The 19,131-nt window shown below is 35.6% G+C and overlaps 1 protein-coding gene across 1 annotated transcript in view; it reads left to right on the top strand.

Moving 5' to 3' along the window:
* Positions 1–19,131, top strand: part of C2H8orf34 (chromosome 2 C8orf34 homolog) — a 317,534-nt gene that overhangs the window by 268,981 nt on the left and 29,422 nt on the right. Inside the window, exon 11 of the mRNA XM_055127065.1 lies at positions 7,205–7,252. Within this exon, the coding sequence (XP_054983040.1) occupies positions 7,205–7,252 (48 nt within the window). The remainder of the gene's footprint in view (positions 1–7,204; positions 7,253–19,131) is intronic.

Raw genomic sequence — 19,131 nt, 5'->3', positions numbered from 1 at the left:
AACCATTGTTCTCAGTTTTCAGTTAATTAAAAATAAACCACCGCTTGGTCCCATGGATATTAATATCAGTAGATGCCTCTAAAGGGACAACAATTGGAAGATTTCAGTCTTTTCATAATTTTCTATGAACTCAATAAACCTGTGTAATAAAGCAATTAGAAAATGCAACACATAACCATCTTAGTAGCAGCTTTATTACCATAAATAATGTATTATGAAATTGATGACACATAATGCTTTCTATGTCTAAATATACAGTAGTGTTCTATATATAATTAGTGCTTTGTGTGATAACACTTGTACTACCAGATATTTTCTCTCATGTGTCTGAGATTTTGTAAGATCTTTTGCATGCTAAGAATCCTCCTCCTTATTCTCCTCTTTTGTTTGACTTACCAACTACATTTTTTTTCCAATATATGTTTTTATTTATTTATTTATTTATTTATTTTTTTAATTTTATTTATTTTTAATTAGAGAATCACCGTGAGGGTACAGTTACAGATTTATACACTTTTGTGCTTATACTTCCCTCATACAAAGCTCGGGAACCCATCCCTTCACCAGTGCCCATTCTCCACCACCCGTAAACCCGGCGTCCCTCCCACCCTCCCCAATCCCATCTCCCCCCCACCCCACCCTGCCACTGTGGCAGGGCATTCCCTTCTGTTCTCTCTCTCTAATTAGCTGTTGTGGTTTGCAATAAAGGTGTTGAGTGGCCGCTGTGCTCTGTCTCTAGCCCTCATTCAGCCCGCAACTCCCTTCCCCCACATGGCCTTCAACTACAATGTAGTTGGTGATCGCTTCTCTGAGTTGCCCTTTCCCCGGAACGTGAGGCCAGCTGCGAAGCCTTGGGGTCAACCTCCTGGTAGTTATTTCTACAGTTCTTGGGTATTAGTCTCCCACTCTGATATTCTATATACCATAGATGAGTGCAATCTTTCTATGTCTGTCTCTCTCTTTCTGACTCATTTCACTCAGCATGAAACTTTTCATGCCCATCCACTTAACTACAAAATTCTTGACCTCCTTTTTTCTAACAGCTGCATAGTATTCCATTGTATAGATGTACCAAAGTTTCCTCAACCAGTCATCCGTTCTGGGGCATTCGGGTTTTTTCCAGATTCTGGCTATTGTAAACAGTGCTGCGATGAACATACATGTGCAGATGTTGTTTCGATTGTACTTTTTTGCCTCTCTGGGATATATTCCCAGCAGTGGTATTGCTGGGTCAAATGGGAATTCAATATCTAATTTTTTGAGAATCGTCCAAATTGTTTTCCAGAAGGGCTGAACCAGTCGGCATTCCCACCAGCAGTGAAGAAGGGTCCCTTTCTCCCCACATCCTCTCCAACAGCGGTTGCTTTTGTTCTTTTGGATGTGTGCTAGTCTCTGTGGTGTGAGGTGGTATCTCATGGTTGTTTTGATCTGCATCTCTCTGATGATTAGTGATGTAGAGCACTTTTTCATGTGCCTTTTGGCCATTCGTATTTCTTCCTTGGTAAAGTTTCTGTTCATTTCTTCGCCCCATTTTTTGATGGGGTTGGATGTTTTCTTCTTGTAGAGTTCAACCAGTGCTTTATATACCATTGATATCAACCCCTTATCTGATGGGTATTGTGTAAATATCCTTTCCCATTCTGTGGATAGTCTTTGGATTCTGGTCAATGTATCTCTTGCGGTGCAGAAGCTTTTTAGTTTAATGTAGTCCCATTTGTTGATCTCTGTTTTTACTAGATTGCTTAGTTCCGTGCCACCTTTGAAGATACCTTTATCTTCAATATCGTGGAGGGTTTCGCCGACATTGTCTTCAAGGTACCTTGTGGTTTGTGGTCTAATGTTGAGGTCTTTAATCCATTTTGATCTGACTTTTGTGCATGGTGTCAGGTCAAGGTCTAAACCCATTTTTTTGCATGTGGTTGTCCAGTTGTGCCAACACCATTTGTTAAAGAGGCTTTCCTTGCTCCACTTCACATCTCTTGCTCCCTTATCAAAGATTAGATGGTCATACATTTGGGGTTGTGTGTAGGGATATTCCACCCTGTTCCATTGGTCTACGGCTCTGCCTTTGTTCCAGTACCATGCTGTTTTAATTGTTACTGCTTTGTAGTAAAGTTTGAGGTTGGGGATGGTGATGCCTCCCATCATCTTTTTCCCAAGAATTGTTTTAGCTATCCTTGGACGTTTGTTATTCCATATGAATTTTAGGATTGCTTGATCCATTTCTTTGAAGAGTGTCATGGGTATATTTATAGGGATCGCATTGAATCTGTATAATGCTTTAGGGAGTATTGCCATTTTGACAACATTGATTCTCCCTATCCACGAGCAGGGTATATGTTTCCATTTCCTCATGTCCTCTTTGATTTCATGGAGTAGCGTTATGTAGTTTTCTTTGTAAAGGTCTTTTACTTCCTTGGTTAAGCTGATTCCGAGGTACTTGATTTTCTGGAGCACGATTGTGAATGGGATTGCTTTTTTCATGTCCCTTTCCTCTGCCTCATTGTTTGCATATATGAAGGCCATGGATTTTTGGGTATTGATTTTGTAGCCTGCAACTTTACTGTATAAGTCTATTGTTTCTAAGAGTTTCTTAGTAGAGGTTTTAGGCTTCTCTAGATATAGTATCATGTCGTCTGCAAATAGTGAGAGTTTGATTTCTTCCCTTCCTATCTGGATGCCCTTAATCTCTTTTTCTTGTCTAATAGCTATCGCAAGTACTTCCAGTACTATATTGAAGAGGAGTGGTGAGAGTGGGCATCCTTGTCTTGTGCCTGATCTCAGAGGAAAGGCCCTTAGTTTTTCCCCGTTGAGGATAATGCTTGCCGTAGGCTTGTGATAGATGGCTTCGACTATCTTGAGGAAAGTTCCTCCAAACCCCATTTTGGCGAGGGTTTTCATCATGAAAGGATGACCAACTACATTTTTAAAGTAAAGCTTAAAAATAAGTTTCTGATGATTTATTCCATCAACTTTGCATCATTCATTACTTGTATACATTTATTACAATCATTCCCAGCTTATAACAGCTATTATTACATATTTGTTAAATATTTATTTTATAAGATTGTTTTTTCCTTCTATTTTGTCCCATATTATTTTGGTCTAACTTCTGTCAAGCATTTTTTGTTCTATATCATGATAACATAATGTTCCTGTTTTCTCAAGGTAATCATTTTGTAGAAAGAATTAGTTTTTGTTCATCTCTTTGTCCTTATACTCAGCATAGTTCATGGATTTATAAATATATAAGCTTATAAATACTGTGGCATTAATCATGAATATGGGTCTGTGGGGGCTGGAGCGATAGCACAGTGGTTGAGCGTTCACCTTTCACGCGGACTACCTGTGTTCAATTCCTCTGCCCCTCTCGGAGAGCCTGGCAAGCTACCGAGAGTATCGAGCCCGCACGGCAGAGCCTGGCAAGCTACCCATGGCGTATTGGATGTGCCAAAAACAGTAACAAATAAGTCTCACAATCGAGAGATGTTACTGGTGCCCGCTCGAACAAATCGATGAGCAACGGGATGACAGTGATACCAGTGATATGGGTTTGTGGATTTATAAAGCATCTGGTCATTCATATCAAAATCCCATTCTTCTCTGGGTCTAAAACAGCTCTGCTGCTTAAGAGAGTCAAATACTCAGTGTAGGATTATAACTTAGTTTCATTTGGAAAAAAAGATATGAAGAAAGTCCATTATGATGAAAGAAGAATTCTCTTGAAACTTTCTTGAAAGGATGTCAATACCAGACAACATAGAGATAGAATCTATGAAAAATTTCCCTTCATGAAAATGTAAGGCTGTATGCATTTTCCCTAAGGATTAATAGGCTATCCACTTTTTAAATGTAATAATTGAAAAAGTAAGTGTGGTGTAATTAAAAATAGCTGTGGATGCTGGAGAGTGTACTTTAGTTATAGCTGGCTCAAGGATATTCCATCTCATTCAGAATGCTTCCTTCACTGAAAAGTAACGAGGAAAGAAATTTCATCCCTAACAGCCATGATCTTATATCTATCATATGTTAACCAGCAATCATTTCAACCATTTTCTCCTTTCTCTGAGTTCATAATATATTTTTATAATTCACATTAAAAACATTTTATCTCAACTCTGGTCATGGTAAGTGAAACCACATTTCAGGAAATACCTTTTCTTGCTTTTCTTTCTTTAAGGCATAGTTTCCATGTACTCTGCACTTTCCTTCATTCTCACACCCCTGTTTCCTTGTCTTGTAGTTCCTTTCTTTGCTTTGCTTTTCCACGGAAATCACATTTGGGAATTATTGATTCATTTTTGGGTGATTACCAAAATACTTTTCTGTTGTTAGAGTGATATATGTAATTTCAAATTAAAAAAAAAAAAGGATGACTGAAGTTGTTAGCTTTGTGCCTTGAAAGGAATTTCATTTCATTAGCACCACCAGTGGGGGAAGGAAGATCAGCATTTCAATAGTCCTATATTAAAAAAATAAAAACCCTTCAACAGACATGTCTCTTGACTGGGGCAATTATCTTCTGACCTTAAGAAACAGAGATCCTGATATCTGGTTCCTTATTCTGCCCACTGTGCCCTGTGCTACACAAGTAACTGTCCCTGCAGCATTTGTTTCCTCTGTCTTTTTTCCTAGGCCTTTACTTCCTGCTCTCCATTCATCAGTGCCAACAATGTCAGTGATTTATGAATGGCAGATGCAGTCAAACTCCAATTCGTGTAACCTGTGAAACAAATTGTGCTGTATGGTTTTCTACATATCTAAATTGAGTGTGTATGTATATATGTGTATATTTATATAAGTTCAAAAAGAACCCTGTGCACTATGAGAAGAAGCAATTCTGTCAGTATATTCTACAGTGCAGAGAGTTTTTAATTTTATTTGGTCATTAAGAAAATCCAGTTATCACTATGTCTTAGCATGATTGTATATGGACAAATTAGGAACACTTATATTCATGAATCAAGCAAACAAATTGTCTTTTCTGTTGAGTAACTCATGCATTCTACTAAGTTAGCTAGCCCACATATGTTCAGAGGTTAGGCAGGCAAGGCTCGGTTGCTTGCTCCTCTAGAAAACAGATCTGTAGTTTGCTGCCTCATCCTTTTACCCACAGCAATCAATACAAAAAACGAAGGCATAATTAGCAAGGAAAGTTCTATAGGATGAGAACATCGATCAACAAGATTGGAAAAGCCCAAAGCAGTTCTTCTAAGCTAGTTCTAAAAATGAAGCACAGTAATGTAGCAATTTAATGTTAAAAATATGTTTACCTGAAGTACATTTCTAATCCTTGCCATTTGCTTAGAGTTAAATTTTTCACATGTTGGGTGATTTATATGAATTTGGTATTTTCTAACAATGTTGGTTAAGTAAATATAACTTTTCCACCTCATTCATTTTCTCTTCCATAAACAATACTACAATCTTGAATCATTTGGAAACAAGTAATAGTATATAAATTTTTTGCTAGTGGAAATAATGATTTCAGAAAAATAAGATGACAATGTCATTTATAAATTTTCAGCTATACTAGAAGTTATTTGATTCTTAATTTTTTTTGTCTTTGTGTGAACACTTTTTCAAATACCATCCTGAATGCTTGGGAATATACATCACAATTCTGTTAAAGCTAAATTAAATATTTCATATTTCTTTTTAGATTTTGTTTCAACAAGATAGAAAGGTGTCAAAATTAAATCCAGCCCCAGAAATGCTTTTCTAATTACATGACTTTAACTTCATTCAGCCCTTCCTGGCTATAATTTCCTTATGTATCCTACTGACCTGGGGAATATCTTATTCTCAAGCTGTGGTGAAAAACCAGGAAAATAAAATATATGGGAAGGTCCTTGAAAAGTTCAAAAAGAAAATCCTTGAAAAGTTAGAAACAAATGTAAATTTTAGTCATACTATTCTTATGCAATCATCTTTTAATATGCATCACTTTCTGTTTGAATATGTCAGTTAATGTTATCTCAGAATTCATTCCCACTGCAGAAATAGCAGAGCGGGTAAGGCATTTGCCTTGCATGTGGCCAACCCAGGTTTGATTCCTCTGTCCCTCTCGGAGAGCCTGGCAAGCTACCAAGAGTATCCCACCCACACGGCAGAGCCTGGCAAGCTATCCGTGGTGTATTCGATATGCCAAAATCAGTAACAACAAGTCTCACAATGAAAACGTTACTGGTGTCCGCTCGAGCAAATTGATGACTACGGGGCTACAGTGCCACAGTGCTACAGCATCTCTGATTATATTGTATAAACTAACAAGTTTGAGAATTTTGTTTTGATGGTATTGTTATATATGTTTTATGTAATGTTTTCATTTATAGTCATCTAAGTCTTTATTACTTCTAGTGTTTGAAAGGTGTAGTACTAGAAAACGCTCAATTAAAATATAATTTATTGATAGCAATCAAGGACAACTGAATGAAAACATTGAGAAGTGGACAAGTTAACGACCTATACCCTTTTTAAAATTTGTTTTGGTGTTTCACCAGCTGTGCTCAGGGATTGCTCCTGGCTCTGTGCTCAGGAGTGACACCTAGCAGGAATCAGGGGATCATAAGTGAATCCAATGATTGATGAGAGTCAGATGTATGAAAGGCAAATGCTTTACCACTATATGATCACTCTGGCCCCTAATGAACATACTCTTGTCATAAAATATTTTAAGTGGCTGTGTTAGATCTTCATACAGATTTAAAGAATGCAGAATTTGGGACTTAATTTCCTTAAATTTAAAAACAGAAATGAAATTCATATAGTTCTTTAAAATTCTAGCTTAAGAGTAAGTTACTCTGGGTGGTTGTTTACCCAATATACAGGTCACTTAAAAATATATTGTACTCTTGAAAAATTGTTATCTCCTTTAGATTTAAAATTGCCAAATTATTAATCCCACAACTATCAACTGAGGTGGTGGGGCATAATAAATTATGTTGCTCCCAAAGTTTTCTTTTTATGGTAGCGTTTGAGTCACACCAGCTGTGCCTATGTTTTTTTTCTTGACTCTGCACTCAGGGATCATTTTTGCTCTAGGACCCATATGAGATACCAGTTATTGAACCCATGTCAACGATATATAAGACAAGTTCCCTACCCATTGTATTATCTCCTCCCAGTGGCTTTTCTGCTTTCCATGATTTCATTCTTTTTCTCTCCTTCTCCTCACTAAGCCTTTCTTTATATTTGCTTTTAGGGTGAAACCTCCAGTGGACGACAGTCATTGAAAAACTACACAGAAGAAGTAAGTCTGAAGATGCCTTTTAATAAGAGTCTGAAATCAGTTTAGTGATTTCTCCTTTGGCCTTTCTCCTCACACCTGTCAGGTCTCCAGTCTGTATTCACCTAGTGGTTATGCCCAGAGAAATAAGAGTGCACAGACCAAGTGTTAATGCATATTTTCACTGAAAACTTTTATCAATACCTGAATAAGTGCAAAACACATGTTTTGTATTGCCTGTGCACAGCAAAATAAAACAAGATCACTGTTGATAAGAAAAGAAAATTGTGTATTTTCTATACACAATTGCCAATCATTCATGCAACAATGTTCATCATGAATGTTATTTGTGAAAGTCATTAAGCTAAGCAGAGTGCTATTTTGAATAATTAAAGCACATGGCAGATTTTTGTTTAAAAAAAGAAACTGGGATTTATTTTGGAAATATTCAAGGGTGATCTGTGTCACAGAATTTGTCTTTGGGTTGTGTTCAAGGTATATTTGACAACTGTCACTAAATCAGGGACTGAAATCAAATTTTTTGGTTTGAAGAGGGCTGCATAGATAATATAAGGGTTAAGTTGTGGCCTTGCATGCAGCAGATCCCGGTGTGATGGACCATACATGGACCCCTGAGCACCAATGAAGATAGCCCAAAAACAAAAAAGTAGAGAAATCTGGTTTAACTACAAAATTAAAGTTTAAAATGTATTTGGCCAGAAATCAGATTTGGTGGTAGGAGTGAAACTAGGGTCACTGGTGGAGGGGTGAGATGATAAGTGAAAGCATTGTATGCCTGAAAGCCTATTGTAAATAACTTTTGAAATCATGGTACCTGAATTTAATTTTTTTGAAGACAAAACACAATGATTTCTCATGACTGAGTCTACTGTAGGTGAATGTTATTGAGAAATCATTTGATTTATTATGACATCGACGTACCAAATTATTTCAAAAATACTGCATCTCAGTAAAACATAATTTTTACTCTAAATATCTTATTCTTATATCTTTAATCCATTCAAAAGTTGTTTTGAATAGCTTGCTAAATGTGCTAAGTAGTAGTTTATACATTTGTTTAGAATTATGTGTCCATGCTTAAATTTGCTTCCAAATTATGTGTCCATACTTAATTTTGCTTTCAAATATCACTTGAAGTGGAAAACAGACTGCTTAGTACTATTTTAAGTAGCTAACATCTCTGATTTGCACTTCTGTTTAGAGGTGGCAAGTTTTCCCAACAACAAAGAGAATGACTAACAAAAGGAAGGAGAGGACTGAAAGAAAGAAAAGAATAGAAACCTGGAAGCAAATTTTTTGAGCTTGGTTTAGAAAAAGCAAAATACACAAGGGGAACATATTGGGGTTGCTTAGTCATATTAACTTTAAATCTCAATGTAATTAATTTGATACAGAACTTGAATAGAATATATTAAAATAATGTTGCCCAAGAGAAGCAGACACCAATAAAATCTTTTAGGAGTCTGTGTTTGCTCAATTTCTTTGCTCAGTGTTCCCCACTCAGCCGTGGAAAGGGAAATGGTGTGCCCTGTCCACAAGAAGGGTGCCTGCTGTCCCTTGAAATAGGCTCTGGATCTGTGGAGCTGTAAAAAAACAGAAGAGTTTTTTTTCTGTAAAAAACAGAAGAGTTTTTTGGACATTAGTATAGGAAATAGACTGAACCCAGACTATAGAAATTTTTAATGCTCTTATTCTAATTTTATAGTTCTTAATCAAGACAAATACACTTTTTTTCTTTTATTATGAATGTGTGATGCAAATGCGTACGCTCTGCCCAATTGTGAATGTGTACTATGACATAAAGTTTGAGATTTTATGTCTTTTCATCAATTTTGGCAGTTTCTTGGTATTGCTAAAAACATAGACCTCATTTGGAAAATCTAGGGATTCACAGAAGACCCAATTAATCAAAATCTGCATTCTAAAAATGTCCCAGTGTGATTAGCTAACATGCTAATTTTTGAGAAACTCTACCCTAAAGTGTCCTTTACAATGTTATTTTTAGAGTGAAAGCACATTATTGTGGAAAATTGTCAGCTTTATATCTGTTTCAACTTTTATTTATTTATCTACACCTAATAATAATTTGGATTCATTAGGGATATTAAAATACTCTCATGTGCAATTTACACCTGAGTTTAGTTTAAATTTAAATGTGTGTGCAAATTGTCTTATGCAAGTCTTACCCTTCGTTAGGAATCAGTCACATAGTTTTTATTCTTATGTTGGCTGATATTAAGTCTATAGTTCTTTTAAAAAACAAATTATCTTCTATGACAGTAGGATCAGTTTTTAAAACCTATTGCTTAATTAAATATCATGGTTTACAATAGAACTGGTATTATTGTTTCATGATTACAATGTTACTGAACCACATCTACCACCAGAAGACCAATATTGTTCCTTTAGGGCTATCCCTTCTCTTGCTACCTCACCAATGGGGAAACATAATTTTCAATTATATTAGCAATATCCTAGGGTTAATTTCCACTGGGCATTGTCTTTATTTCTTTATGTTTCACAAATAAATGTTGTTGTGTTTCCTTTTTTTTAAATCATTATTGTTTTGTAGTCACACCTGGCAGTATTCTGGGGTTATTTCTGTCTCTGTGCTCAGGGGTCACTCCTGACAGGGTTCAGGGAACCATACGGGGTTCTGGGGATCGAATTTGGGTGAGCCAGTACCTTTATCACTGTATTATGGCTTTGACCCAATGTTGTTGTATTTCAAACAATTGTTCATGTAAGTCATATTCATGTAATATCAAGAAACTTTTAAAAATTATGTAATCCATAAAGTGATAGTTTTTGTTTTTTTTCTAACTCATGTTCTTATTTTACTCGAATCCTTTTTTATGTATCAATATACTCATCAAACAATACAGAACAGTATTTATAAGTGTTAGAACCATTGAAGTTCAAAACTGAGCTAGCAAACATTTGCTTTTATTTAGCATACACTAAAACTCAAATAAACCATAGTGTTTATATTTTTAATATATTTAACATTTCTTGCTAAACTTTGAACAACTCTTTGCTGATCAAAGTCTCTGTAATTTTTTAGTCTTTTATTTAGACAGAATTATAACCACATTACTTTAGACAGTTCTGTTTAGATCTAAATCAGAACTCAGGAGATTTGAACAGTAAAGCAAAAATGCAATTATATCCTATACTTTCTATTTTTAATGTAGAATTTCCCCCAAAATACTATATATGTGTTTTATCAGCTAAAATGAGATATTTTATATTATATATTTCTTTAAAATGATGATTTATAAAATGACATTCCCTTTACCTGAAGTACGAAGTAGGAAAAAAATACTATGCTGTCTAAATGAAGCACTGTAATCATAATGTTAATATTCATTTAAAAATAGGGTCAGGGAGATAGCACTGAAGTTAAGGCCCTTTCCTTCCATGTAGAAGACACCAGTTAGATTCCTGGTCCCACATATGGTCCCCCAAATACTGCAAAGGGTGATCTGAGTCTTTCTTCTCCTTGAAGCCTTAGGGCCCTATGCTATATGCAAGCTCCTCAATTTTCTGACCCTATTAATTTTAGGGTTTAATTCCATACATATGTAATTCCATTTTTTCTCCTATTAATTTTCTAATGTCTTTCAAATTATATTTTTGATGTCTGAAATCAGATCTAGGGCCCATGCATGCAAGGCATCCCTGAGTCAAGTCTCTCAATATCACGATACTTCTCTGATTGTTGGACTAAGAGAAAAATTCAGAGTGGTGGAGGGAAGTTTTCTCTCTAGTCGTATAATAATAGACTGGTGGGGAAAAAAACCTTATTTTGAAAGTTTAAGTATGTTTCACTTCAAAATGTGTTCAGCAGAGAAGTATTGTCAACTTGAATGAATAAGAAGCTATAAAGGTCTAAAAACTCAAGCAGAAGTTTAAGAAACACTTTCAAAAGAGTTTAGAGCAGCTCCACATAACTTGAGGAAATTGGTTGTTGAAGGTCAGAGGCAGCTGTGTGGGAGTGTGAACTAGCTCCAGGTGTCAGTGGCAGCTTCACAATCTCCTCTGGGTGCCAGACAGGAAAAGAAGCATGTGAAGCGGGCGAGCCTTTTCCAAATCTGTTGAGGTTGGTTTTGCCAGCTGTACCATCTGAAGCGGAAAGGGGGGTTAATCCAATGCAAGAAAATGTCTTCAAATCTCTTCTCATGCCAAATTTGATGTGTCTTGTTTCTCTTGTGTTGTATTCTGTGACTGCTGGCATCTAGGCATCTGCTGACGTTCTACTTCTATGTCTGAAGGAACATGCATGACAGTATTTTCCTATAAGAGAGTATTTACTTTTGGATCATATTTTTAGGGTTGAAATAACTGCTATTCCGTATCACAGTTTTAATCCATTTAAGAAAGGAGGAAACATAGGAACTTTTCAGGAAAGTCTATTTTGTCTTTAATATTTATGAAGAATGGATACATTTTTAAAGGATAGCATGTTTTAGAAGTCAAACTAATGGTTCTTTTACAAATACAAAATGAACACATACCAAAGATTGAATTAACAGATTAAGGAGGGAACCAGTGAAATGACAGTTCAAATAAGACATGTTCAAATGTAGAGCACAAATAGAAGAAAAATCTGGTAAAACTACTAAAAATTTATGGCATAATAATCAATTGAATTTGACTTATACTTTGCATTTTTTGTGAAGATCCATTTGCATTGCATTATAAATTCTTAGAAACTAGTCATAAAATAGCTCGTAAGTTAAAGGCCTGAAGACTCCATAGAATCAGATAACTAGGAGAGCATATTGGAGAAAAAAATGGGTTGTTTTTCACTGACTTTACCCAATAACCTTAATTTTTTTGATGAGAAAACCCAACAAGTATCATAGATTAAGAAATAAAATAAAGAATAATCCCAAAGCATAGTGTAGTTTGGTAAATTTGTCAGATAAATTTCTCTATTCACATTTATTTTGTAATGTTTTTATCAATCTATCATATTTTTCTAATTTCAATATTGTTTTCTCTTTCTAAGTGTTATGCTCATAATTAATGTTTCACAGGTTGTTGTGTCTTTACTCTATTTTTAAATTTTCACTCATACAATTTCCAAAATACAATTTACTAAAAGTCATGAAATTAGGTTGATAATATAAGGTATTTTTATCAGATACAAAATAGTACTAATTTTATTAATTTATGTGTATACATTATTTAAAGGAAATTTAATCTTAATGCAAGTATAGGTTTAATCCTTATCTATAAGTGCTATTAAATGTATCTGGAGTTAGGATAAATTTCTTTGTCCTTACATGCAACTTGTTTCCAATATCTTCCAGAAAGTTACTAAAGTTAAATTATTAATCCTTTTAAAAAGATAAAAACATGTTTTGTGCTTTTACTTAGCCAAATCGAAAATTTATTTAACTATCTTAAAATTAAAGTACCTCATGGTGAAAGTTTGAGCAAAGGAATATCTTCGCATACCACACTCACACTTGACATACTAAACTTTCATGACCACATATGACATAAATCATTGATTGATTGCATTTAGAGAATCAAAAATATAACCTCTCCATGTGAGATAACAATGCTTCTAGAGTTTATAAAGCACTCATTCTGTTAGCAGATAAAACGATATGTTGATATAGGCTAGCAACTGGTTTCCATATGATACCTGTCACTATTTCCCACTACTTCTAGTCCCTGGACATTTGTATACTGACTGTGAAAGTGCTTTAAAGAAAGGATGAATGGCGTTTCTTCTGAAAAACAACCCACAGATCTTGCTCTTGGGATTAGGAAAGAGTTTGGCTATGCTCAGAAACAGTTTAATATTTCTGTTAAAAAATTAGGCTAAGTTGGTAAAGAGGAACATGTCAGGTGTCATTTAAAAAAATGTTCAAGAGGGGGCTGGAGTGATAGTACAGCAGGTAGGGCATTTGCTTTGCACACAGCTGACCCAGGTTCCATTCCCAGCATCCCATATGGTCCTCTGAGCACCGCCAAAAGTAATTCCTGAGTGCAGATTCAGGAATAACCCCTGTGCATCGCCCCCATGTGACCCCCCCAAAAATAACCAAACAAATGTTCAAGATTTTAGCTTCCTGATCTCATAAAAAAATTATAAATAATATGATGGTCTATATTTTGAAGATACACTAACAAAGAAACCAGGTGCATTACATGATTATCATTATTCAATAGAAAACTAGACTAGAGTATTTAAAGTATCAATAGTAATATCTGTATTATATCTATCATTCTAACAGCTCAGCACTCTTAAATTTTTCAGCTGTAATAATGAATGAAGTCCCCTAAACTGAATAGATAAGTTAACTTAAAGAAGGAGAGCTATTTATTAAATTAATGTAGAATGATTAGGGTAACACATACACATATACATATGTACATGTATTTCTTTGTAGCAGAGATCTGCATGCTGACAAACACGCACCTGCCAGTGTCTCTGGGCAGCACCTGTTGGTTCACTCTTGGCCGGTTGGCACCGTTGCCACCCCCCCACCATGATGAGGTGGTGAACAATCGAGGGGTTGTCCGGCTCCAGGCATATCTTTTCAACTCTACCGTTCTTTCTGCACTAACATACGCCTCAGAGACCTGGGCCCTATGAAAACAGGATGAGAATGCTATTTGGGTATCCCAAAGAGGAATCAAAAGAGCTATGCTTTTCACTCAAATGAGAGAAGAGATTTGGAGTTCTGACCTTCTTCGACAATCAAGGATCAGGGAGGGTCAGGGACACTGTCTCATTTGCCAAGGTGTCAAAAATCAAAATGGGCTGGACACATAATGTGACTTTGAGATGACTGCTGGACTAGAGCTGTTACCAACTGGACTCCACGGACATCAAAAGAATGTCTGGCAGCCCACCTACGAGATGGGTAGACTTCTTTATCAAGACCCTGAATGAACAGTTTGAGGCTCTTCATGTTCCTGGAGCGAGCAGACATCATTGGGCTACAGTAGCACATGAGAGGAATGAATGGAGAAGTTACTGGTGCCCACTCGAGCAAATCGATGAGCAAATGATAACAAGTGATACAAGTGAAAGTAGCAGACATATTGGATGGATCTTCCATTCGAGAGACGAATCACACCCACTTCTTTGTTCATCTGCTTCTTTGAAACCACTGAGAGAATGTTACATTTTGCTATCTAACTAACAATAGATATGCTCTATTTATATTTTATGCGATTTGTAATAAACAAAGAATAGTTGCTTACTGTTTATCTCTTTAGAAGTAAAGCCATTTGAAGCAGAAACCAATTGGTATTATTGCTTAATGTTCCAAATGCTTGTGGGAAGAAGTAACCAAACTGACTTGGTAGTAAATTTTTTTCTTCTGAAGATGAATTTTTAATTATTTGGGTCAGAGAACTAAATAATCAAAATCATGTTTTAATAACAAAAGTCCTTTTTAATTGAAAACAATTTTTGGTTATTTTAAAACTTTGTTTTACATGAAGAGACATTTGAGTATCTTTCAAAACCAAAACATATTAATATTCTTCTTTAAACTCCAGAGACTGCATTCTATTTCATTAAAAAGAAACTGTAGGAATGGCATTCCATTTCTACTGTGTGAACATTTCAAAGGATTAGCTCTGTTGTTCTTTTTACATATATGATATTTTTCAATTTAAGGCCGCACATTTCTGTCACTTGCTAAATATAATCATGCATGACCAAATCTAATAATTGATAAAAATGAAAATAATCAAATTCTAAAATATTAATTACACCTATATTATATCCCTTAATGTTGAGTGTTTAATAACTTTCTTTGCAAATACTTTGGTTAGTACCCTCACATTTTACTGACAAATGAAAGGAATGCAGATCTCAGGATTTACCAGGTGGAATCAGTTCGGGAGATCATCATATTCAGCATGTTCATCTTTTATTCTAGTTTAAGAAAAGTTCATACTCCACATTAACTGGGATGAAAGTCTGTAACACTAGACTCAGGTCAAGAACTTCATTTCTCCTCTGAATGGAACGGAAGTGAAATTTTAATATGGTTGTCAGGTTTTTGTATGAGTTGCTTGTGCTAAAAACAAAGCTCCTTTTATTTGAAAAATGGAAATCCTTTTTAAGAATCGCATTTTGCCTGCCTCAATTCTTATGCATTTTCATAATGATTTTCAATTTACAAAATTATCATAAAGTCAGTACATGAATTCTTACATAACTCTCATCCAGCTTCAATTATTCTTATTTCTTATACTAACATGGTATAGTGAATAAACCAATAATGATGCATTGTTATTAATAAAATTCTGTTTTTGATAACTGTAATTTCATTTTAATTTATTAGTTCTTGGGTATCCAAAGCAATGTTCAGGAGGCCTGGGGATCCCTTAGCTTTATCTGGCAGGTGGTTCAATGTGAGCGTCTGAGCAGCTCTACTTCTCAGGGATTTCTTAGGCCCCCTGGGATCTTTAGGAGACTTCAGGCCTGCACATAGTCAAATGTGGTGGACTAGTGGTTCCAGGGATCATATCAGGATCAGCTGCATAAAAGGCATGTGCCTTCACCCTTATGCTATCTCTCCAGTCCCCCTACGCCCATTCTTTATTGAAATTTCCTTAGTCTCTCCTATTGTATTATTCTCGTCCCAACACACAACACTAAATTTGGTGTATTTCCTAAGGCTTTTCATTTTTTTTTTTTCTTTTTGGGTCACAACCCAGCGATGCTCAGGGGTTACTCCTGGCTTTACACTCAGGAATTACTTCTGGCGGTGCTTGGGGGACCATATGGGATGCCAGGGATCGAACCCGGGTCGGCAGCGTGCAAGGCAAACGCCCTACCCGCTGTGCTATCGCTCCGGCCCCCAGGCTTTTCATTTTTATATTATTTCTCAGACCTTCCTTATTTTTTATAACTGTAAAGCAATTTTGAAAAATACGGTCACATATCTTGGTCACATCTGCCCTTTAGTTGATATATAGTGTGATTTCTCATGGCAAGACCATGTTAATACATTTTAGAAGGAAAACAGAGATAAAATTTTATTTTCTTATAATTTGTGAAAGGTGTATCCTGCTGGCATGCTTTTCAAGACAATATTCTCCCTTAAATAAGTATCCCAACTCCTTGTCTTTTCTTGCTTCTTTCTACAATAGAGAAATCTGTGTTCTCTCTTGAACATGTACTTCTTCCTTTCTCTCTTCTCATATCTTTTTAAATAAGTTTAAACAAAAAACATTCTTTCATCACCAAAAAGGTGGATATTCTTACTATAAATTATTGGTTTCAATATTGACCTCAATCACCTGGATTTATATGGTGTTTTATATGTTCCTTCCTCATACAATTGTTTTTGTTATCCCTTTTGACATTGGAAAAAAATTCACCCCAAACAACCCATTCTTAAGGAATTATCAGGTTATTCTATACTTCCTTAAGGATGGAATATCTACATGAATATTTTGTGTTCCTTTTGCATAGGAACTTTTCTATTTACACTCATTTATCATTTATTAAAAGAATATACCTATAGATGGGCTGGAGCAATAGCACAACGGATAGGACTTTTGCCTTGCACGTGGCCGACTATGGTTCGATTCCTCCACCCCTCTCAGAGAGCCTGGCAAGCTACCCAGAGTATCTCGCCTGCATGGCAGAGCCTGGCAAGCTACCCGTGGCTTGTTTGATATGCCAAAAACAGTAACAACAAGTCTCACAATGGAGACATTACTAGTGACCGCTCGAGCAAATCAATGAACAATGGGACGACAGTGCTACAGTGCTACTTATAGATATTTATATTATACTTTGTGTAATATCCTACTGTTCTTAACTTATTGCTCAAATAATTATAACTTTGCTTACTGAAGATTTTGTTAGCACTATTATCACTTTGACATATTTCTGTCATTGTGAGAACATTATCTTTCTGGCACTACAAGATGCTTCAGGTACATCTTGTAAATTTCCTATCTCAGTTCAAGAATCAGTCATTTTCTGCATTCATTTGTGGGATATAAAAAAGAACATTATAAGACTAATATACAGGGCCAGGGAAGACAGGCCAGGAGGACTGATCAGTGGTTGGTGTGAAAGGCAGTTAGGATAGAAAAGGAACCAGAATGACAATGGTAGTTGGAAATGATAAATTTGGACAGAAACTGAGTGATGAAAGTAAATAAGGGAATATACCTGATAACCCTTCAGTATCTGAAATGCAAACAGTAAGTCCAGTCCTGAAATAAGAGAGAGAGAGAAAGAGAGAGAGAGGAAGAGAGAGAGAGAGAGAGAGAGAGAGAGAGAGAGAGAGAGAGAGAGAGAGAGAGAGAGAGAGAGAAGAAAAGTGCCTGTCATAGTTGTTCGGGGGTTGGGGAGGGAGATTGGCTAGGAAATGTATACTTGTGAAGGGATAGGTGTTGGAACATTGTATGAGTGAAACCCAATCATGAACAACAAGAAGAATCAGTCATTTTTGCAAGTGCCCATTGCATATACTGGAAAAAAGAATTAGAAATCAAGACATGGAAGGTAGTTGTATTCATTGCTATAAAGGTATCATTGTATCTAAGTCCTTTAACTCTCAGAGTAGGAGACAACTATGTGATAAATAATGTACATAGATAGAAAAACCTAGAAATATTTGTACATGCAGGTGCCTGAATAGAGATTGCATGCTAGTTCATACTGATGTTTGCAACTCTCACACACATGGACAATTTTAAACCCTTCCTGTTGTTTAACTGTAAATTTCCAGTCCTACATTGAGATCATTGGATAACCATATATGATCTGTTTATTTCATTGTTCATTTCTAGAAAAATATGTATACATGTGCTCTACAAGCATTTATATTCATGTGCACATTCACAGGCATATTCAATGCTATATATATGTATGTATTGTTTTCAGAATTGTTAACTTATATGTCCACTGGAAAAACATATCATCTAAAGTACAATCATTATGTACAGTTCCATTCACTCTTCATCTTTCAGATTACTCATTTTCATAGTTTCTTAGGTTGTACGTTTACCTCTAATAATGAGTTTATCTCATATGCCTGTAAATGCATTAATATTTACCTGGAATTTTTCCCTCTATCCTGTGAACTCACTACATCCAAGTTGACGGTTTTTTATTTGCTTTCACTAAGTTTTATTTTCATGCATGAAGTTCTAGAGATTTTGACAAAAATGTAAGGTATTGAATTCATCACTAAAATATACAAAATATCTTCAGTGTTCTTTTTTTTTTTTTTTGGCTTTTTTGGGTCACACCTGGCAATGCACAGGGGCCACTCCTGGCTCTGCACTCAGGAATTGCCCCTGGCGGTGCTCAGGGGACCATATGGGATGCTGGGAATCGAAACCAGGTAGGCCGCGTGCAAGGCAAACGCCCTACCCACTGTGCCATCTCTCCAGCCCTCTTCAGTGTTCTTAAAGTGAATACCTGAGTGTTTCACTATTAAACTTTTTAGTTTACTCCCAAATTCCAGGTACTCTTGTGAAACTCCAGATCAGACTTAATATCTTCAGAGTGACTGTCTCAATAAAGGATAGTATATGAGGTGTTTTTATATGGTAATTAATATCAACAAAGAGAACATTTAGTGTTTATTAATGACATATCACTTATCATTCAGATATTGTGGGCATTATTACAATCATATTAGTATTTGTTTAAACAAAAGAAAAAATCCCAAGCTGCAAGAAAATATTGCTGACCAAGATCACAAGGGAATTTGAGAGATCAAATAAATAATTTGATAGGTTACATTAATTTTGTTTTAATTTTCAAGATATTATTTGAAGTGATAGTTTTGAATTAAATAAATTTGGTACTGAAATTTATTCAAAATAGGGCCTAGCTTTTCTTTTTCATTCCTTTACTCCCTTTATTATTT

This window comes from Sorex araneus, chromosome 2 (genome assembly GCF_027595985.1).
Source record: "Sorex araneus isolate mSorAra2 chromosome 2, mSorAra2.pri, whole genome shotgun sequence".
Lineage (NCBI taxonomy): Eukaryota > Metazoa > Chordata > Mammalia > Eulipotyphla > Soricidae > Sorex > Sorex araneus.
The sequence above is the reverse complement of the archived record's forward strand: the minus strand, read 5'-3'. Positions and strand labels throughout refer to the sequence as shown.